This window comes from Rhipicephalus microplus, chromosome 3, assembly GCF_043290135.1.
Source record: "Rhipicephalus microplus isolate Deutch F79 chromosome 3, USDA_Rmic, whole genome shotgun sequence".
NCBI lineage: Eukaryota > Metazoa > Arthropoda > Arachnida > Ixodida > Ixodidae > Rhipicephalus > Rhipicephalus microplus.
This window is the reverse complement of record NC_134702.1, coordinates 24,224,875-24,247,520: the sequence shown is the minus strand read 5'-3', so window position 1 is coordinate 24,247,520 and position 22,646 is coordinate 24,224,875. Positions and strand designations below refer to the sequence as shown.

Below are 22,646 nucleotides of genomic sequence, written 5' to 3'. Positions count from 1 at the left end.
CCAGACGCAAGACAATTGTCTTTGCAATTTACTAAGTCAGCTTCTGGTTGCTTTGAAATACCTTTCTGCCCAACCAAAGCATCTTTACAATCGACGACATTTTCGGTGTAACATGCAGATATGGGGCCGATTTTTCGTCTAGAATTTTTTGTCTTTCTTGCGTTTTCATATATATAGATACGTATACATATATGGTGCATGACATCGACGTTGATGGCGAAATGCAGCCGAGCGTGTCCATATAATTGCTATCACAATAAAATGTAATGAAATCAGGTTATCACGAAAATATTCGTGGTTAGAGATGGATGCGATGTGATGTGGAAGGCTGTTCAAATGTGCTATGGCGCTAGATAACGGTGATGAGTTAAATGCCAGTGTGTGACCGCGAATGCGCATGAAACTGCGTGCGTTGTGAATGCGCCGAGATGTGCGCAAAGGGACATGAGGTGGTCAACAGCACATTACTACACATGAATCCATACATTAGTAAACATGCAACTTTTTGTAAAGCTGGTTTCACTGCAGGGGATAGGTGTTAAGCCGCGGAAACTCTTCTTCAAGGGAAGTACGCACTGCCGCGAAGCTTCACTTCCAGGCTAAATAAACACAATATCCTGACATCAATTGATCTTTGTTAGACGCGAAGCAGCTCTTTGACTAGCCTGCGTAACGCTGTCCTTCCGTACACCCCCCCACTGCGCATGTTCGCATCTCGCGTTTTGTGCCGGCCCAGGAAGACGCCCTCAAAACTGTCGCTCCCCTCCCCTCTCTGGCCTCGCAAGGTCAACGCAGGCAGCGTCTGCTAGTAAAAATCCGACTGCTCGCGCTGTACAACCGTTCACTCACTGGATAGCGCGTTTGGAATTCAGTCAAGAGAGTCTTCACTTGGCTTTAACTTGATGAGCGCTCGAGAGTGCCTCGAGCGTGTAAGCCAGTGTAAGCGTTAGCTTCTACACATGGTTCCCTTTAGCAGGAGATGGTCCATTTCCGTCTCGAGATTTAGGGGCGAAGCTCCTTATAGCGGCACCCGTTCGTCCCGCGTCCCGTCGTAGTATGTAACCAGTCTTACGCTTTGACCTGCAAACATTTTGACCTCCAAGGTGGGGCCGGTGAGAGATTCCTCCTGTGCGTTGTTGAACAACAAAAAATAGTCCTCAATGTACATGCCAATAGCTGATGATGGGGTATGAGAGACAGGAGCATTCGGCTTTTAGTTAACGTGCACGCTGCGATCCCCATTAGCAGCCATTGCATGTACATTGAGCACCATCTGACAAGAAAGGGTTGCTACGTTATACTCGCTGGGCGTAACCTCCTTGGTTTCAGAAAGGTTTAGCGAGTGTTCGGCCGCAGTGCCATGAATACAGTGAACTAGTATATACCATGAACTCGAGGTGGTTAAAGGTGGGAAGTAGACCCGAAGCGCAAGCTGTTAGAAAGTGTGCGTGTGCAACCTCTCGTTTAGTCCTTGGAATGTCCGCTGGATGGCGGTGTTTCTATATGGGGAATATATGATGAAAAGATGCGAGAGGGTGGTACTTGGAGTGTTGAATAGATGGACGAACGGACACACAGACAGATGCATGAATGGACGCATGAACGGACGCAGGGGCGGATGCATGGACGAACGCAGGAACGGACGCACGCACGGACGGGCGGATGGACGCATGGACGGTCGCACAGACGGAAGGAAGCAAGAACGAATGGACGGACGAATGCTTCGCCCCACTCTCCATCATTCACTCCGTGGATATGCTGCCAATTTTTTTGCTTTTTTTTAATCTTTAGAGGCTTGTTATGTTAGCTTACATGTTTTAACTCTAGTGAATTTTGAAACGTAAAATATTTTACACGTTGTCACTTGCATGCTACCAGAAGTCAAACACTGCTAGTCCTATTCAGAGTTGAGAAAGGGAAAATATAAAACTGGCAGGTGACACGAAACCACAAGTTCGTACCGATATCTCAGAAAGGAAAGCTTCTGAGTTGCCGAAACATTCGTCCTAGTTCGGGGATCGAACCCGGGATCAACGCCTTTTCGGGGTAGTCGCTCTACCAATTGAGCTAGCCAGGAAGCCAGCGATCGGCAGTGTGCGCGCCAATTCATCGACAACTTGAAGCAAGTGGACACAAGAGATGCAAATGCCACAAAATCTATTCTTTGTACAGCGCTCTCTTTCTATCCTCTGCTGTTTTCTTATATTCACGTGTTGTGTTATTCGCAGTCATGGACCAAAACCAATTTCCCAAGATTCTACTATTGCACAATACGGCAAGCATCTGAGGAACCTAAGTATTTGTAACAGCTCATACGCAACAAGCTTTGACTTCTTCTCTTTAATGGTCACCGTGAGTGATTGTTATTCAAGTACATTGTAATCATAGAAGTGCGGTGACATCGCAACGCAGAAAGTATTCGCATGGAAGCATTATGTAGTGACCTTCCGACACTATCTCCAGTTCAAATGTTGATGATTCATTTGATATGTGGTGTTTAACGTCCCGAAACCACCGTATTATTATGAGAGACGCCGTAGTGGACGGCTCCGGAAATTTCGACCACCTGGGGTTCTTTAACGTGCACCCAAATCTGAGCACACGGGCCTGCAGCGATTTCGCCTCCATCCAAAACGCAGCCGCCGCAGCCGAGAACCGATCCCGCGACCTGCGGGTCAGCAGCCGAGTACCTTAGCCACTGGACCACCGCGGCGGGGCCCAGTTCGAATGTTGATCTGCTGTATTTCTATGCAAATGTTACCGATGACTCGCCTCGACACTTCCTTGAGGAGTCGAGAGAGCCGCTTCAGGTAGAGCGGGTGCATCACCACCACGTGGTCGTCCAAGTCGAGCGACACGCCGACGTCCCGCAGCACGATGTTTAAGAAGTACACCCAGCGGATCTGCAGCACGTCGTGTAAAGGACATTTCTCATACTTTTTTTTCATGATAAGTACAAGATCGGTGTTTATGCTTTTCAGGAATCCGTAGCTTAGTGTCATACAGAAGTGCTGAAGTATGATCCCTCTGCTAACGCCTCTCAGAAATATAAGTGATAGCTCCTCCTTGCGTTCCTCGCAAGACTTTTTCTTTGTTAGCAATGATGTCCTCAAAGGAAGCTGTTCAGTTTTCTTTCATTGCGATAACAACTATACGGAAAGTCGAGGTGATTTTTGCCATCGCCGTCATGTTCTGTCTAAAGTCCAAGTATATAACATCGTCGCAACCGTCGTATATGTTCTACGAGCCAGCGAAAGTTTGCGAAGGCTGCAGAAGGATGGGGCTCAATCCGAGATGACTTAAGCCGGCCGGAGAACTGTGCTGCTCGGGCTAAATTAGGAACGTCGATCTAGAGGGCGTGGTCACGCGGGCTATCTCGACAGACTTCAGTACAGACAGTTCCTGCCGTCGCACGTATATAACTGTGCTATATCTGCTCGATTCGCGCTGAGGCGACATACTACGCGAAAACTGTCTCGCTCCGTGGAGTGGCGGTAGAACTTTTGCAGAGTCACGCAAGATCGAATCCTAACGAAACACTTCTTTCTGTCTAAGCGGCGTCTCGCTTAGTCTTTGTTGAGAAACTACTGTAAAGACATAGAAAGGAGCTCGAACTAGTGACGCACTGACCTCTGGTATGGCGCCTTCGAGCATCTTGAGTGACATCAGGTTGTACACGCTCTGTGGATTGCGTATTTCGGTCGGCGGCTCCGAGATCTAAAGGAGGATAGAAAAACATGTATAACCGACAGCCGGGGGCATTGGCTGAGGGGGTGCAGCAAGAGAAACACTCACGTAGGCGAGCTTCGCCTCAAAGGTGACGATGTCATTGACGATGTCGGCGGCGGCAACGTTGGCGCCGAGCAGCAGAGCGCATCGATAGATATACAGCTTGTAACGGTGCAGTATGCGGAAGAAGGGACTCCGGTAACGACCTCGCAGCACCAGGGTCTCCACACCGAACGAGGGTTGTCCAATCTGTGCACAGTGCGATATACGTTGTCTGTGTGTCTCGCCACCTTCTCGGCTTTTGCAAGATTCAGAGACGTGAGAGCCAACGTGTATATATGAATCCAAGGGTGAATGAACAGAACTGTTTTGCAAGAGCGTTTCCAGTTTTGTCACACGGATTCTGTCATGAAGCGTTCTGCATCGTGATTGGCGCAAATATTCGTTTACAGAAATTTTTAGCGCGGCCCGCTTTCGTCCATACGGGCACTGATATATGCATGCGGAAGCTTGCTTTCGGCCTTTTTCACCTCTACCTGGCCAGTGAACGCAAGTTACCTGGCGAGACGAACTTTAGTTGAACTGGTGACTATACATACGATGAAACCTGCGTCCCTCAATGATTGGGACGCAACTTACAGCAGGGGTCTCAAGCTCACCTGCCAGACACGTAAATTAGTCTCCAAAAATGAATGGAGAAGGGAAAAAGATGGAGAGGTAAAGTGATGGAGATTTTAAAGGAGCAATTTGCGTAAATGACTGGAGACATAGGGAGGGACACGCACTCACAGCGCTGTGTGTGTCCCTCCCTATAGTTGTCTCGTCTTTATGCGTTGGGAAATACGTCTTAATCAGGAACCAACTCGCCCAAACAGCAGTTAGAGCTAAGTTAATTTCCCTCAAATCTCGCATATGGGCAGTCTGCGGGGTGTTTGACTTCAGAATGCGAAAAAAAAAACATGTCAATACTGACAGACAGAATGGCGGAAATGGAAGCGCCCATTCTGAAATATAGACATTTTGTCCCGCGGCAAGTTTCGATTGAATAATATGTGAGATTTAACGTCCCAAAACCACCATATGATAATGAGAGACGCCGTAGTGGAGGGCTCCAGAAATTTCTACCATCTGGGGTTCTTTAACGTATACCCAAATCTGTGCACACGGGCCTACAACATTTCCGCCTCCATCGGAAATGCAGCTGCCACAGCCGGTACTCGATCCCACGACCTGCGAATCAGCAGCCGAGTACCTTAGCCACGGCGGGGCTAAGGTGAGTTTCAACAACACCTGGCGACTGTATGGGGTGCCGCAAAAAAAAAAAAAAGAAGAAGCTTGAAACCAGCAACTTGTCTAATTCATGAACATGCACAGCCATCCACAGGCCGGGCCGTGTGTTAGGGAGCCCTGACTTGTGATAGTTTCAACATTGTGTTTAACGCTTACGTTAGCGTTAGCGTGTGGGACAATGCTAACGCAAGAGGGGGCGCACCGCGTGAGATAATCTAATCGAGATAATTGCATACGCGAGACTTGGTGTTTGTGTTTCTTGTCATTACGCATGCGTCGCACGCTATTTTTTCGCGGTCCCACGATAAGTCACTAAAATAGCGGGTGAAATCGACCAATGCGAACATTGCGTACGCTCTTCTAAAACTGCTTAGTGTTTTAGTTTAGCGGTAATGTTCTGCGCATGCGCAGTGTGGAGCACGCAACGCTATAGTACTAAGTTCTTGCGTTTGCTCCTTTGAAGTACATCATCTATAGTTGGGCGAGCTGGTACATCTGCATCTTTACAATAAGGGCGACATGAGATACTGAAGCTTGTGCTGCTTTGGGCCTCTATAATGTTCGCGGTATATGGTAGTAGGTTGGCGCTCACGTAAAGGATGTAGCGTTCGCTGTTGTGGTAGTCGAGGTGCGCAGTGACCGAGATGAGTGCGTCCAGACGCAGCTCCCGGATGGCGTTGCCCAGCAGGTAGAAGGTGCGGAACTGCTGCGTCCGGTTCACTATGGGCCAGTGCGCTAGCTCGTACCGCGCCAGCAAGTCCTCCAGGGGCTTGGTACCTTTGCTGTTGCGCAGGTCTGCGCTCAGTGAAGAAAGGCGCGCGAGGAAGATGCATGAAGATGTTTTATTAAGGTCAAATATCGTGAGGATAGCCGATTATGGCTAGCCATTTGTTCCTTCAGGATTTGGTACAAACGTTGAATCGATGCAAAGGTATGCCATAAGAAGGACATAGCTTTGTCCAAGCGCATTCCTAAACTAGGGAGTTGTACCGTTGCGATGCAACACGGTCGAGTTAGTTTTTATGGTGGCTTAAACGATGCACATCGACGACCCGTTCTATTTGTCCGAGACAAAAGTTTAGCCTCGGGTTCTTCGAGCGTGGCAGAAATAATTAAGGCAAGATGAATATAGCTCCTGTTGAACATATGTAACAAGTGGTTTGCCACCTTGCTGGGTTAATGAAATGTGGGAGAGAGTACGCACTTTGCTGCTGGAAAACCAATGCGACAGCGAAATGAGCGCTATATCGGCCTGATATGCGACTTGGGGGAATGATGCTAACGTACCGATGTTGATGCAGCCTTGGTAGAGCGCAGCAGCCTTCTGGGCAGCCGTCTGGTCTCGGTACGATATCACGGTATTGTTCAGTATCTCTGAAAGCATTCAACATGTTCGAAATGAGCGTAGTATGGTACGGAAGTTGGCGAATACTTAATTTGCCTTATCTCTTCTATAACACAATGATTCGTAACCATCTAGGTGCGGGATGCGCACCGGAGATCTGGTCCTCTACGGTTCGTCGCATGTCCCTGGCGACGCTCTTGAAGACTTCGTCCGGAGCCACCTTGGCCGTGCGAATCCAGCCGCCGCAGACGTGCTCGTAGAAATCCTCGCAGGCCTCCTGGAAGTCCAGCTTGGAGGCCCGCATCGTCAACGCTGCACAAGTTGTCCAATGGGTTAACCAGGGAAAGCACATCAAACATTCGTAAGTTAACTTCCACGTACCATGACTTATTCTGGATAACATGCACATACATATGCACATACATATGCACATACATATGCACGAACATATATAACATACATATACACGCATATAATATACACGCACAATTAAAGTGTAAACAGACGCATGCACATACGTATTAGGAGGCCGAACTCCTCCCGAAACACAATACAGGCTAAGAGCTTGATGCCGAGCCTGTTCTGGTAAGTACGTGTAACGCGATAACTACTGCAATGAAAAACATTACTCTGCAATCATTCATGGAAATAATACGCTAGTGAGTGAGTATGAGAGTTTCGTTACGAACGCTCACCGTATGCCTTGCATTCGTCGCTTTCGCAAGACAGGGAAGTGTTCATGTCGCCGTAGGCAGTTATCGTCCTGTTACCTGAAAAGTGATCACAAACGAAGGCACAGCATTGCAAGGTGTGTGGCTATCCTTACGACACTGATGTGGCTGCCCGACCACGTGCGAGACACTTATTTATGGAATCAGTGATCACTCACAGACTTCTTGGATGCTGAAGCACTTGAGCAGGATGAATCCCATGACGATTAGCGTGACCACGATGAGCACGGCCACAATGGTGACGCACGTGTTGAGGAAGTTGTCCGCCTTGGTGGGAGGCCTGAGAGATAAAGCACACGACGCGAAGGACTCATTTGCGCATGCTGCGATTTTTGAGGGTGTGCGGTTTTTTGTTTTTGTTTTTTTAATGACCTGGCGCACTGATTGGCCTACCCTGATCATATAGCTGTGAATTATATTCTGTACACTGTGAGAAAAGGAAAAGAAAAGCTACCAGTTGTTCCGCGTACACCGATGAGCGAAGCTCCTTAGTAATGGGGCGCTCAGGACTATGTACCTGATCTCGCAGCTGCCTTTCATGAAGGCCGTAGGGTGAGTAGCCGGTGGGGGAGAGCGTTTGCTGCGCTCGGTAGCGGGAAAATTTGAATGGGTGTGCAACGCGCGCGGCGCCGCGCGAGGCACTGCGCCGTGCTCCTGGCCGGGATGCAGAAATTAGGTGCCTTTTCTCACCTTCTAACCACTACCACCACCACCATATGCCGCTGCTGCTGCGCTTGCCCGGCGCAGGAGCTTCGATGGCAGCGATGGCGACAGTGGAGTGCGGGCCTAAGAAGCTTCACTTCTAAAAAAAAAAAGAAAAAAAAAGAATCCGTCAGTTAACCTCTACTGAAGTTTCCTTCGCTGTATGCAACCCCCACTTTCTTGCTCTTTTTAAGTATGTTGTAGTAAAAATATAACCTGTAATGCCCTCGAGCCCTGAGGGTACTGAAATAAATAAATTATTTAATCAAATAAATAAACGAATGAATACCTTGTGGAGAGTAAATTTGCCTGAATTTTCCTTGTGTTAATTCAGTGGTTATCTGCTGTTCTTTCGTGTAATATTTTATTTAATATTGTGTTCTTTTCAGCGATTATCTTATTTGTTTTACAATTAAATATTTTGTATTCTGTGGCCTTATTTGTACTTTTTTCTATATTATTTTACTGCTCCGAGCGTGGTGCGTCCCGGCACTGTCGTTTCGCTGTCATTTGACGGGATCTGACAGACCTAAACTGACGGAATAGTTCTTCGGCGTCGCTGGCGTTCACAGGCAGGCGTGCGCTGGCGTTTCATTTCTGCTGTCAACTCGGCTTAAAAAAACACTGAAGGCAAATAGCAATCTACGTCAGAGTGAGAGATCAATGCCCGAGAACGTTTAGAACCTCAATATCAACAGCAGTGCTCTGCTCATCAAGAAATTAAGGTACGACACAATGTGCGCCTCCCGTAAGGCACTTTGGAATGATCCCGATGACGTGAAATTCCCAATAATTCACTAGTAATCAAACCAGTTGCAATAAAAAAAAAGAACCTTTCGTGCAATACAACACGTAATAAAATAATACTTGGGCGTTTTCGGTTGATTAGCGGTAAAAAAAAAAAAACAGCTTTGCGTTACTCTGGAGAAAGGCTCGAGTGGTTCGAAAGTTCTGTTTTCGCCAAGCTGCGTTTTGCCCACGCGCCGCACCTGTGTGGTTGTTCCTGTATCGCATACCACTGCGCGTGCTTTGCACGCTCACGTAAGTCACTGTGACGGAAAGAAAGAAAAAATGTCGCGGCATCCGATGTTGCCAAATGACTGAGTGGTGTACGCCGCTAGAGCTGCAGCAGTGAAATCGACGTGACTTTGCACAGGGTGCCGCAAAACAAACCCCTACGCTCGAAGCGGCCGAGTGCCGCGCCTCTGCGCTATAGCGTGCAAGGTAACTAAAAATCTGCGCGTGTGCTCGCTGCACTGTCGCGCTTAAAATCACGAGATCAACCGCCACTCGGGCAAGACATGCAAGATGTTCAACCGCGATTCGGGCAAGACTTGCAAGATGTCTTTACGAGCAATGTTCTGCTGCTACACGCGTCGGATTTCGCGCAGGAAAGGCAGGCAGCATGGGGCAAGACAACTGCTACAGCTACGTCTGAAAGCCCGTTCAGGTGAATTATCTGAAGTGTGCTAACGCCGTGCGAACCACTCAAACGCGATTTTATTTCGCATTAAGCATTTACTTGTCACTAAAGTAGCACCACGTGCGAAGTTTCTGGACCACTATTTCAGCAATCAACGTTGACTTGATGTTCGCCTTAGGGTCCTCTTAAGCCCTAACCAAACGTGCGTGTTACAACGCGTCGGCGTCTCTCATAATCATATGGTGGTTTCGGGACGTTAAACCCCACAAATCAATCAATCGTGTTACAACGCGTCAGCGTGCGGCGTGTCTTCACTTACATGTCCTCTAACAGGGACGCAACGAGGAGTCTATGCGCCAAGCGCAGACTCATTTTAACGCGCACGTACGGAATAAAAAATGACGCCAACTGCGACGCGCCAACGCAAAACATGAGACGACGACATCGTGGTCCTTTAAAACTGTTTCGCAGTTCAAAGCTGATCGACATGGCTTGCCGATTGGTTTACCATTATCGATCGTAGCGGAAGAGATCCCGACATATCCCTTATTCTAACTGCCGGACAGACTGTTCACGACGTGCCACGCACAAAATGTAGAGAGTGCATATGATAATATCTGGGGTTTTTCGTCCCCAATTCAAGATATGTCTATGATAGGGCCGTGGTGGAGGGCTCTAGAAATTTTGAACATCCAGTGTTCTTTAAAATGCACTGACCTCGCACAGCGCACGGGCTTCAAGTATTTAGCCTCCACCGAAATTTATACCGCCGAAGCTAGGATAAAACCCACGAGCGACGGGTCAGCAGCAGAGCACCGTATACCTACTAATCCACCGCGGCGGACAAGTAGAGAAAGCAAGCTTACGGCGCCTCTGTTTGGCGAGATCCGAATTCATGTGGTGCAGGGGGTGCAGGTTGTCCAGGGTGCCCAGGATGTTCAGGCTGTCCGGGATATCCAGGGTGTCCGGGATGTCCAGGTTGTCCGGGTGGCCCGGGGTAGCCAGGGTGTCCAGGTTGTCCAGGGTATCCAGGGGGTGGCATCGCTGGTTTCCTGCAATATTTCAACCTGCTCACTTGAGTTGGTTGCTATCGATACTGGGAACCACCCAGAAAACAGTGTACAGCACTGTGGCAGACGGACATGGTCGAATATTAACGGAGTGACTGGTGGGATCATGGACAGGAACGTCCATGTCGTGAACAGTGGGAGGTCACCCCGCGTGTATTATTACAACAATTACATAGATATTATAGACACTCCAGGTGCATTTACGCCATCGCCGTCATGTTACCTATCAACTACACAGGTGACAAAAATCGCCCCGCGAGTCACGCGTTCAATGTGCGACTAAGCTCGTTCTAGTTGCAGCCTAAGATCGCAGTTTAAGTGGAAAGTCCGTCGACTTTCGTTGGTTTGGCGCATGCGGGGTATCTGAAGAGACGGAGTTGCTTCTGCATAAGCTGCGCGATTCAAGCAGCGGGGTGCATTGCGCGGTTCCAATCTTGACAGAGATCAGCAGACGGCTCATACGTTAAAACGTGCTCCGTTCTCGCTTCTTACTCTGCATTGAAGATACAGACAGCATGAAGGTAACTTCGCTGGTTGTAGTGCATTACGTCACCGTTTTGTTGAGTTGCGATATGTCGGATGCCGAAGGAGTTCCCTGCTAGCCCTACTTCGTAAAACATTCTAATTCGTTTCTATCGCATTGATCGGTTCGACTTTGCGAAATAATCATAACCTACTTCATCCTGTGCATATACTCCACCGTATACGAGAATACCGTCGAGTGATCGTTCTCGACAAGTCTTGCAGTAGGCCTAAGTCTATAGCCTAACGCGAAGCCAACTGGATACGTCCTAACGGGGCTTTCGGAATGATTACGAGCGCCCGCGGTCGATTAACTGTAATCCCAATTCGGGGACGCAGGCTTTCCTGCAAATCAGCGTGCGGCAGAAACGTGGCCGCCGTGGCTGGCAACTGAAACGACTGGTAAGTACTTAGTAGCGCAATGCCGACAGGCTCCTCTTGCGGGTCTTGTAGCAACACGTGTATGTGCTACGAAGACGTACCTCTTGCAAACGTTACGGCAGGAGGAATCTCGGTGGCTAAGATGGCGAGGTTCAGAGCACTGACGCTGGCCGGCAGAGAGCGAGCTTGCTACTGCGTCGATGCCAGGAGACTTCCGCGCACGAACACCGCGAGGCTTGTGAAGCGCGTGCACCGAGTGCACCACGGGCTAGAACGGACGTTCCAGGCAGTGGCAGAAGCCCACTACAGGGAATTAACCGTAGAATCTGGCTGCACAAGAAATATACGTGATTTTGAAAATACGAGCATTCTTGAGGTGGAGCCACCTGGGTGTAATAGCGGGACCTCCTGCCCAGTCCAGGTTCTGCCACTTTTGAACCCCAATAAAGTCGGTCGGTCGGTCGGTCGGTAACTCACTCACTCACTCACTCACTCACTCACTCACTCACTCACTCACTCACTCACTCACTCACTCACCCACTCACTCACTCACCTGAGGTTGAGTCTTCAGGGTTTTACACTCACCACAATACAACAACAACAACAACAACAACAACAACAACAACAACAACAACAACAACAACAACAACAACAACAACAACAACAACAACAACAACAACAACAACAACAACAGTGTGATCTACTGAGTAAGTACGTCTTATGTAACATAAATTATGTTTTCCGGTAAGCATAAACGAAGTAATAAATTAAATAGTAGAGTTACAGGGCATTTATTTTACTTTGGATGCCACCCAGAGGGCTTTTACACTAGCGGGGGCGACTATTTGTTTCAACAGTTGTTTCTTGTTTCAGAAACTGGCTCTTACGGGGCATTGGACACACTGGTTGATAAAAGACGTGCGTGTGCAAAGCAATGAAGCAGAAAAATTAACCATTAAAATAAAATTTTAATGTTATTCAACGGAATTGTACGAGCTGTCATATATAAGACTTCGTCAGAAAGAAACAGATAACGTAGTGCCTCTGATTAGTTTCTTTCTCTTCTTTTTTCTTAATTTTTCTTGTCTGTGTGTTTATCTTGTACATTACTGTCTTGATGTTGAGATTGCCGGCTCTAACGTAGCCAACTTTCCCATATTCTGCCAAATATAAATAAAAAAGAACTTTTTGTCCCTCATAATTGTTTATTATAAAACCTCCTTACTCTGAGTACATCGTAATCCTATGTCCTATGGTTGGTCCATAGTTCTTTGTAGATGCGTGCTTAAAATATGGATTAGCATAATCATCATGACGAACATAACTAGTGTCAAAGGGACATGATAACCCAAACTTGGAAAAAAAATATTCGAGAAAAAAGTAGCAGAGAGCAGAAGGGTTAGCGCCCGACCTTTCTGCTTCCTCCTACTCTTTTTCTCGAATCATTATTTTCCAAGTTTGCGCTATCGTGTACCCCTTCGATGTTAACCAACTCGCGCCCGACAATAAGCCTTACTCATACCCTAATGTGTTTAGTCACGTTTTCAGGATCAAACCAACCGTGCAGTCATTTACTGAGGGGTCAACCTATCTTTATTGTTATATCAACTACTCATTATTTAGCTTCTGTTTATACACCATAGGCGGCCGACCCGCCATGGCTCTCTAGTAGTCCAACTGCTGCCACGAAGGTCCCGGGATCGAATCCTGACCACGGCTACCATATTTCAAGGCTTGTGTGCTTAGATTTAGGTACACACGTAAAAGCCAAAAGATGGCCAGAATTTCTGGAGCCGTTCTCTACGGCGCGCCTCATAGCCAAACTGTTGGTTTTCGCATGTTTTCGGAGTCTAAACTTGGCAAAGGCGAGGTCTGGGCATGTTTCCCTGGTGGTTTTTGATTGTTTCCAGTCATACGAAATGCATTTATAGCATGTCGAGACGTCATCTACTGCACAAACCAGCCGTTGTCCGGGACCGCCATTGTCATTATCATCATCGTTATCATCATTGTCTCATGACGTATAGTGGGTACCTTGCATGATTTCTGTGCCGTGATGGTCTAGAACAGCCTTCTACTTTATCGCCATCGTCGGCTACGGCGCTGAACGCCAACGAACAAGCCTAAAACTCTTGCCCTTATTTTGTCACGTGCTCGTGAGGTTGGACGAAGGCAGCAACCGATGTGTCCAAGATGGAACTGTTGATTTGATGACACTTGCGGCTGGCTAACTGAAAGTCAAACTACAGCGCCACACGTGGTACACTGATAGCGGCGAACAGAGCGTCGGCCGTCGATAAACTGATCTGAAGTGAGGTGCGGCGGCATTTATACGGGCGGCATGGAACATTCAAGCCTCATCGCTGGTGCTCGCGCGAACTCTCGAATGAGCTCGTCTATTCGCGTCCTGCGCATAAACTTAAAAGAATGATCTTCAACAATCGCAAAGCTGCTCGAACGTGGCTAACAGCCTTTGTGGGTGTAACCCGAGCACATCAAAACAAAAAGGTTGAATACGCGTGGCAGTATTAACCGCCGGTTTCACGGCAGTTCGCTCGAAGTGGGTAGGAGCCAGGAATAAAAAAAAAAAAAACGGGTGAGCAAGCTTGTCGCCTAAACCAGCCCCCCGTAGTGGGTTGAGCCATTCCCCTTGGGACCATCCAGCCATCTAGCGCTCGCAGTGTTACATCAGTCAGTCGTCTGTTGGGCGCCATTGCCGCATCTCGTCAGGTCGAACAATGTTCGTTCGGATCCTCGCCGGCGCTGGACTTCTGGGTGGTAGCTGCTGCGCCGCTACCTTTGCGTCCGTTAGGGAAGAGCCGAAAGAGAACAGGTCGCCGTACAGATCCTGGAGCACCGTCTACCAGCGTTCCACTTACTGGGACAGCAACTGGGACAGGTGAGGGATGTGCTGGGCTATTTCGTATGCAAGAATAGTGCGCCGGAATAGGGGAGGACTCACGACCCGGGTTGGAGGTGACCACAGTTATAATCGGATCTTGGGTGTGGCTACGGGCGTGCACACATGAGGGCTAAAGAAGGTGCAGTCGCCCCCTGTAATCAGCTAAGGGTCGTTTCAAATCTGCCCCCACACGTTTGGTCATTCTAACATATCCCAGTAACCCTGCCGCGGTGGTCTAGTGGCTAAGGTACTCGGCTGCTGACCCGCAGGGCGCGGGTTCGAATCCCGGCTGCGGTGGCTGCATTTCCGATGGAGGCCGAAATGTTGTAGGCCCGTGTGCTCAGATTTGGGTGCACGTTAAAGAACCCCAGGTGGTCTAAATTTCCGGAGCCCTCCACTACGGCGTCTCTCATAATCATATAGTCGTTTTGGGACGTTAAACCCCACATATCAATCAGCATATCCCAGTAATTTCTGAAGTTCAGGGTTACCCTCATGCAGGTTTTTAGGGATAATGACGACCGAGTGCTCGCGATATTGCATTCTGAGAATCGTCTATTTCCCACCCCCAAGCACGTCGTCGTTTCGTTTGCGTACCTCTTGCGAATATTCTTTGATTTCGTACTTGACCGGAAGGGGGAGAGGGGATCAAATACGATGTGGCACTGCGTTTGTGCGACCTGCGCGTGTAAGACTCGCCGTCTTTGAAAGACGACGTCGTAAAGCTATTTGGCTACATGCTAGAACTTGTCCGTTCGTACGTCCGATCCGTGGGTGTACAGTAAAATCGGCCATTATTATTATTTCTGCGTCGACGTAGGCGCGACCCCATGTTCTGCGTGAAGCCACCGGAGGACGACTCGCCGGCGGAGATGCTTCGTTTCGAGGAAGAACTGAACAAAGCCAAGCCGAAGCGAAATCGGTATCTCTACTTGGTTCGCCATGGGCAATTCAATGTGAAAGGAACCACGGACAAGGAGTGCGCGCTTACAGAACTCGGTAAGTTAGCGTACGCGGCTTTCGTAATGCCGTGTCATTAACCGTTCACATCTTAGTTTTATAACTTGACCATGACATCGCTTGTATGTACATCGGGGCCATCGCTTGTACATCTGATTACCCAGGCGTCAAGATTCTCTTTAGAGCGATAGCCCCTCCCATTACAAACCCGGTAATCTACTTGTTGTGTGAATATGACCTTGATGTGACCTTCAAGGTCAACGCCGGCGCAAAGGCTTCATTGAAACACTAGTGTGGCGCGTACGCGAAAACGGACAGCGGCCCAAGATGAATATTTCGTGCAGTTATCGCCAGAGGCGCTAGCTACAAGGGTTACCTGTATGCAGCAAGAACAAAAAGATTTTTTCCTTTTTCGAAATACGCGCGGCGCAGGTCACCGCTCCGTTATGAAGCGAACGCTCATAGAATCCTTCACTGCGCATTCGCCACGACTGCTCCGAAAGGAGTCGGTGTGTTGTCGTGTAGAGAAACACGTGGGATATTCCTTCAGAGCCATGTAGTCGCAGCTATAGACGTTTCGTAGTACTCGCCTAAATTAAACCATACTTAATGGTCACTTAATATTTAAATCTCTGAAAACCAACGGGGTCGTTCTAATTCCCAAAGCAAATGCGAAACCAAGCTATCTCTCGATAAACTTGCCTTAGCCGCGACCAATCAATGATAGAAGCAAAGACAGAACGATCCGGCGCAATAATTACACTGGGCGAATGTGCCGCTCGCTTCCATCTTCTATTCCCCATTCTCGCAAGACGTTGCGCCATAGATTGCAGGAATTATCGCCTTTCCTAACGTCAAAGCATTACTGCTCTACCTTTTCGATATGCAATGAGCTGATACAACTGACAGTTCCTCTTTTTTTTTCTTACAAAGACTGCGCAATCTTAATGCTTGCTCATTTCTGCGGCTGGCAGTGATCACAAGACAATTTGCAACTGGCGATAGGCCGCAAATTTCCGTGACCGATTTTGCGAGCCTAATGCGAAATCTACAGCCCTCGTCACATATAATTATATTTGTTGATGTTCAACGTCCCAAAACCACGATATATGATGAGAGACGCCGTCGTGGAGGGATTCGGAAATTTAAACCACCTAGGGTTCTTTAACGCGCACTTGAATCTAGGTACACGATCATCAAGCATACCGCCATGGCTGGTATTTGATCCCCCATGTGCGGGCTAGCACTGCAATCGTTATGCAGAGCACACGTCTGCCTGTGTTGATATTGCCCCGTAGCCCCGCCGCGGTGGTCTAGTAGCTAAGGTACTCGGCTGCTGACCCGCAGGTCGCGGGATCGAATCCCGGATGCGGCGGCTACATTTCCGATGTAGGCGGAAATGTTGTAGGCCCGTGTGCTCAGATTCGGGTGCACGTTGAAGAACTCCAGGTAGTCGAAATTTCTGGAGTCCTCCACTACGGCGTCTCTCGTAATGGTGGTTTTGGGACGTTAAACCCCACACACGCGCGCACACACACGCATTCGAAGAACGAAAGAGACAGAAGGGCTGAAGGTTTCGAGGCGCGAGTGGCGTACTTTCGTTCCCCGTGCCATCCCTCTCGGCTTAGCTTCCAGCGAAGAAAGAATGCGAGCCCCGCCGCGGTGGTCTAGTGGCTAAGGTACTCGGCTGCTGACCCGCAGGGCGCGGGTTCAAATCCCGGCTGCGGCGGCTGCATTTCCGATGGAGGCGGAAATGTTGTAGGCCCATGTGCTCAGATTTGGGTGCACGTTAAAGAACCCCAGGTGGTCGAAATTTCTGGAGTCCTCCACTACGGCGTCTCTCGTAATGGTGGTTTTGGGACGTTAAACCCCACACACGCGCGCACACACACGCATTCGAAGAACGAAAGAGACAGAAGGGCTGAAGGTTTCGAGGCGCGAGTGGCGTACTTTCGTTCCCCGTGCCATCCCTCTCGGCTTAGCTTCCAGCGAAGAAAGAATGCGAGCCCCGCCGCGGTGGTCTAGTGGCTAAGGTACTCGGCTGCTGACCCGCAGGGCGCGGGTTCAAATCCCGGCTGCGGCGGCTACATTTCCGATGTAGGCGGAAATGTTGTAGGCCCGTGTGCTCAGATTCGGGTGCACGTTGAAGAACTCCAGGTAGTCGAAATTTCTGGAGTCCTCCACTACGGCGTCTCTCGTAATGGTGGTTTTGGGACGTTAAACCCCACACACGCGCGCACACACACGCATTCGAAGAACGAAAGAGACAGAAGGGCTGAAGGTTTCGAGGCGCGAGTGGCGTACTTTTTTTTTATTTGAGATTTATTCATTTTTCTGTACGTGCAACAGAAAAAACGAAGCAAAAGCAAAAGGCTACATAGCCTGACGGAGGCTTTTGCTCCGAAATACAGTCTGGCAAAATAAAATAAAAACTAAAATTAACATGTCATACACAACTTAGCCGAATTAGAGAACATCATTATATACAGATACAATTTGCAAATTATGATCACACATGTAACCATTACAAATATAAAGAAAGAACAGGACAGTAAATAGTAATGAAATACCTAAAAAACATCGCAATATATACAATAGGTGAGGTAAGGAAAGCATCAGGAGACACATACATTCCTAAAAAACAACAACAAAAGGACACAAATAGTGTACTCTAAGCAATTGGGACACAGAAAGTAATAAATAATCCAAATTTCTGTATTAAGCGTATTCAATACAATTATAAAGAAGAAATTCCTTGAACTTATTTTTGGAAGTTTTCTTATTTAGGTCAAGTACGTCACCCAGTTTGTTGAGGAGACTCGGTATTTGGTAATCAATATGTTGTTGACCATAGGTTGTTCTAGTTTTCGGTGTTCTTATACTATGTGTACGGAGATAGTACTCAGCACATCGAGAAGAATCGTACATGGGGTATAGTTTATTATTTTGGATATACAATAATAACTTATAATAATATATTTGGTTTGCTTGTAATATGAGATATTTAGGGAATAACGGACGTGCGCTAAGACCTTGTGGCATACCGTAATATCCCTCGAATAGTCTTAGTACCCTCTTTTGTAGTGTAAGTAATGTTTTATAGTTTTGAGCCGTCGTTGTTCCCCAACATAAGACACAATAACTTAGCCTGGAATATATCAGTGTATAATATAACGCTTTCTTTAGCCAAAGTGGTAATAACGGACATAGTTTGTACATACATCCAACGCTTCTACTTAGATCTGCTGCCAATTTATTTATATGTTCATTCCAGGAAAGGTCTTCCTGGAACCACACACCCAAGAATTTCTGTACCTTGACTTGTTCTAAAGTCTGACCCTCAAAGGAGATACTTAGACTTATATTCCGTGGCTTATTAATGGGTGCAAACAATATATATTTAGTTTTACTCGCGTTTAGCCGCAACTTATTTAGTTTAATCCAGGAAGACAACTTATTTAGATATGTGTTTACAGACTTTTCAAGTTGAGAGATCGATGAACCAGCAAAAAATATATTAGTGTCGTCCGCATACATGATTAACTTAGGAGAATCCGGAATGCTACACAAGTTATTTACATAGACTATAAACAACAGAGGACCAAGTATCGATCCTTGTGGGACACCTTTGTTGACCCTCGCACGGGGAGATGTCTCTTGATTAATAGCGACATACTGATAGCGGTCTGTTAGGTAATTTTGAATTAACCTATTGGCAACGCCACGGACACCATAGTTATTAAGTTTTTCTAGAAGAACACTGTGATTCACGGTGTCGAATGCTTTGCGGAAGTCAACAAAAAGACCAAGAGTATATAGCTTTTTCTCAAAATTGGTTAGTATCTCGTTTTTAATATTGAGTAATGCAAGCTCGGTGGATTTACATTTTTGAAAGCCAAATTGGGCATCACTTATTACATTGTACTTCGCAAAAAACTTTTGTAATCTAATATTAATAGCGCTTTCAAAAACTTTTGACAGAATCGGAAGTACCGATATCGGTCGGTAGTTTCCAATCTCTTGGTCATTACCACCCTTGAAAACCGGACATACGCGAGCTATTTTTAATTCATCGGGAAATACGCCGGTAACAAGAGTTAAATTAATAATATGTGACAACGCAGGTGATATAACATCAGCGACGTATTTTATTGGTACAGCTTTAATATCATCGTAACCTGCTGCACAATGGTTTTTTATCTTTGTTATTAATTCTTCGGTTTCATGACATGAGATAGTGTGCAGAACTATAGAGTTAGATAAGCGACGGTCATTTACAGGCAGTTGTGTATCCTCGTCATACCCCGCATCATCGAAATCACAACTTTTTATGAAGTAATTATTCATTGCCGTTGCCACCTCTCGGTTACCAAGGCCACTAGAGTTTTCCAAAACCCTAGGAATGTGGCTTTGTTTTATTTGACCAGAAAGATTTCTAACCTCGCTCCAAATTTTGCTAGGATTATCACTTATTCTACTAAATAAATTCTCATAATACCTGAATTTAGCACGCCTTATTTCACCATTTAGATGGTTTCTGTATTTTTTGAACTCGCTGAGTAATTTGATATCTCGTGTCTTTATAAACGCATGGTACATGTTGTTCTTCTTTGTAATTTTTTTAAATAGCGCATTACTTATCCAAGGTTTTCTAATTTTCTGGCGTTTTGCGTTCTTCACAGACACCGGGAAAGCTTCATCATAACATTTCATGAGTTTATTAATGAATAGCTTGTATGCCAAGTTAGCATCCCTTTCTTGTAACACGTGGTTCCAGTCTGTTGCAATAACACGATACCGGAAGATTCCAAGCGTGTCAGCGTTGATCTGACGAGACCGTACTTTTTTATTGCTTTTGCAAGTACCATTGGAAGAAGGAATGGTGCAAAAGATCGGTAGATGATCGCTTATATCTACTGCCAGCGATCCAGCAACGCAAGACGTTGGGAGTGTGTTCGTCAAACATATATCAAGAAGTGTCGCAGTCTCTGCAGTTAGGCGGGTTGCCTTAGAAATTACGTTATTACAGGCAAAAGAATTTGCCAGCGCTATTAACTGCCGTGAAGTTGCATCCTGAGAGAGCATATCGATGTTTACATCGCCCATTATCACAAATGGAAAACCAGTAGGACATAAGTACTCAAAAACGTCTTCAATGAATGAAATGAACTTTGTTTTACACCCCGAGGGTGGTCTGTAAACGATCACAGCGAATGCTTTTTCTAAGCGAACCATGAGGCACTCTACAACTTCATTAACCAGGGAAAATTGGGGGACAACTTCATGCTTTAATGATTGTTTGACGTAAATAGCCACTCCACCACCTCTACCAACGGGACGCACCATGCCATTGTAAGTGTAGTTCTCGAAATATGGTGGATCTTCGCCTACAGTTAGCCAGGTTTCAGAGAACAGCAACAAGTCAAAGCTAAATGTAAGGGAGCTAAATATACTGAGGATCTTATCTGTCTTGTGGCGTATGCTGCGTGTGTTTAAATGAAAAACCTTTATGCACCTGCGCGCAGCCCCAAGAAGACCATTCGCAGAACTGCTATCATGATAGCCATCACTAGGTATTGCTGTATCGGTGCTCATCTTAAACGAACGTATATCAGTTTGTGCAAAAAAAAAAATGTTCACTCTGTGGCAGTTCCGCCCCCTTCCATGGTCATCTTGGCAAGATCATCTGCGTTTCTTATCTTTAGTATAGGCGAGGTTTCGTTTCTACGAGCAAATATCTTGCCCCCCGATGTCCAGACAAATTTCCAACGCAGTTCCTTCTTTCTCTGAATAGCTGATCCAAGAAGCTGTTTTCCGTGTTTCGTCAAGTGCTCATTGACATATACTGCAGAAGACGTCTGGCTGCCCAGGTCCTTGCTGTCAATTCTAATTTTCTTTGACTTGCTTAGAATGGCAAGCTTCTTTGTCCTACGCACAAATCGGACTACTATATTAGTTTGGTCATGACGAGCAGTCGGTACTCTGTGACAGATATCGACGTCATCTGAAGTTATTTCTTCTTGAATGGCACCACAGATTTTCTTAACCGCATCAAGGGGTTCAACATCAGATGGGACACCCTTAATTTCCAGATTATTTGAGCGCTGGTAAGTTTCGACCTCCTCTATTCTACGATGTAGTCTGTCATTTTCAGCTTTGAGCTCTTGGTTTTCTTTTATTACAGATTGAATATCTGCTCTGAGTTCTTTCACTTCGTTCAAAGCATCTTTTATATCTCGAAGTTCCTTTCTTAGTTCTCGTCGTAAGTCTTCGATTGCTTTAGCAGTATCGCGTGCATCCTTCGACATGGTTAGCCAACACAAATGCGTTCACTTGCAAACGATGACACAGGAACAGTACGTCCGGCAGCAGTGCACAAATCGCAAAAAAATAAATGCTGTTGAATACAACAGACAAATTCTCACCTGAAACAGGCGTTTCGTTCCCCGTGCCATCCCTCTCGGCTTAGCTTCCAGCGAAGAAAGAATGCGAGCCCCGCCGCGGTGGTCTAGTGGCTAAGGTACTCGGCTGCTGACCCGCAGGGCGCGGGTTCAAATCCCGGCTGCGGCGGCTACATTTCCGATGTAGGCGGAAATGTTGTAGGCCCGTGTGCTCAGATTCGGGTGCACGTTAAAGAACCCCAGGTGGTCGAAATTTCTGGAGTCCTCCACTACGGCGTCTCTCGTAATGGTGGTTTTGGGACGTTAAACCCCACACACGCGCGCACACACACGCATTCGAAGAACGAAAGAGACAGAAGGGCTGAAGGTTTCGAGGCGCGAGTGGCGTACTTTCGTTCCCCGTGCCATCCCTCTCGGCTTAGCTTCCAGCGAAGAAAGAATGCGAGCCCCGCCGCGGTGGTCTAGTGGCTAAGGTACTCGGCTGCTGACCCGCAGGGCGCGGGTTCAAATCCCGGCTGCGGCGGCTACATTTCCGATGTAGGCGGAAATGTTGTAGGCCCGTGTGCTCAGATTCGGGTGCACGTTGAAGAACTCCAGGTAGTCGAAATTTCTGGAGTCCTCCACTACGGCGTCTCTCGTAATGGTGGTTTTGGGACGTTAAACCCCACACACGCGCGCACACACACGCATTCGAAGAACGAAAGAGACAGAAGGGCTGAAGGTTTCGAGGCGCGAGTGGCGTACTTTCGTTCCCCGTGCCATCCCTCTCGGCTTAGCTTCCAGCGAAGAAAGAATGCGAGCCCCGCCGCGGTGGTCTAGTGGCTAAGGTACTCGGCTGCTGACCCGCAGGGCGCGGGTTCAAATCCCGGCTGCGGCGGCTGCATTTCCGATGGAGGCGGAAATGTTGTAGGCCCGTGTGCTCAGATTCGGGTGCACGTTGAAGAACTCCAGGTAGTCGAAATTTCTGGAGTCCTCCACTATGGCGTCTCTCGTAATGGTGGTTTTGGGACGTTAAACCCCACACACGCGCGCACACACACGCATTCGAAGAACGAAAGAGACAGAAGGGCTGAAGGTTTCGAGGCGCGAGTGGCGTACTTTCGTTCCCCGTGCCATCCCTCTCGGCTTAGCTTCCAGCGAAGAAAGAATGCGAGCCCCGCCGCGGTGGTCTAGTGGCTAAGGTACTCGGC

General features: G+C 47.4%; 3 protein-coding genes across 3 annotated transcripts in view; 1 reads left to right on the top strand and 2 right to left on the bottom strand.

Annotated features, from left to right (window-relative positions):
* Positions 1 to 1,891: 1,891 nt before the first annotated feature.
* LOC142802762 (neprilysin-1-like) lies at positions 1,892 to 6,519 on the bottom strand. The gene is made up of 6 exons (XM_075887792.1): positions 6,307 to 6,519; positions 5,612 to 5,814; positions 3,796 to 3,978; positions 3,631 to 3,717; positions 2,691 to 2,903; positions 1,892 to 1,897 (listed from the first exon to the last, which is right to left on the bottom strand). The coding sequence occupies exons 1-6, from the start codon at positions 6,401 to 6,403 to the stop codon at positions 1,892 to 1,894; spliced, it is 789 nt and encodes a 262-aa protein (XP_075743907.1). The 5' UTR covers positions 6,404 to 6,519.
* LOC142802702 (uncharacterized) lies at positions 6,367 to 10,262 on the bottom strand. Its single transcript, XM_075887677.1, has 4 exons — positions 10,087 to 10,262; positions 7,254 to 7,375; positions 7,060 to 7,134; positions 6,367 to 6,676 (listed from the first exon to the last, which is right to left on the bottom strand). The coding sequence occupies exons 1-4, from the start codon at positions 10,260 to 10,262 to the stop codon at positions 6,471 to 6,473; spliced, it is 579 nt and encodes a 192-aa protein (XP_075743792.1). The 3' UTR covers positions 6,367 to 6,470.
* A 3,256-nt stretch (positions 10,263 to 13,518) lies between these two features.
* LOC142761636 (serine/threonine-protein phosphatase PGAM5, mitochondrial-like) overlaps positions 13,519 to 22,646 on the top strand; it is a 34,582-nt gene continuing 25,454 nt past the window's right edge. The window contains exons 1-2 of the mRNA XM_075889098.1: positions 13,519 to 14,092; positions 14,916 to 15,094. Coding sequence (XP_075745213.1) covers positions 13,932 to 14,092; positions 14,916 to 15,094 — 340 coding nt within the window. The 5' untranslated portion in view covers positions 13,519 to 13,931. The remainder of the gene's footprint in view (positions 14,093 to 14,915; positions 15,095 to 22,646) is intronic.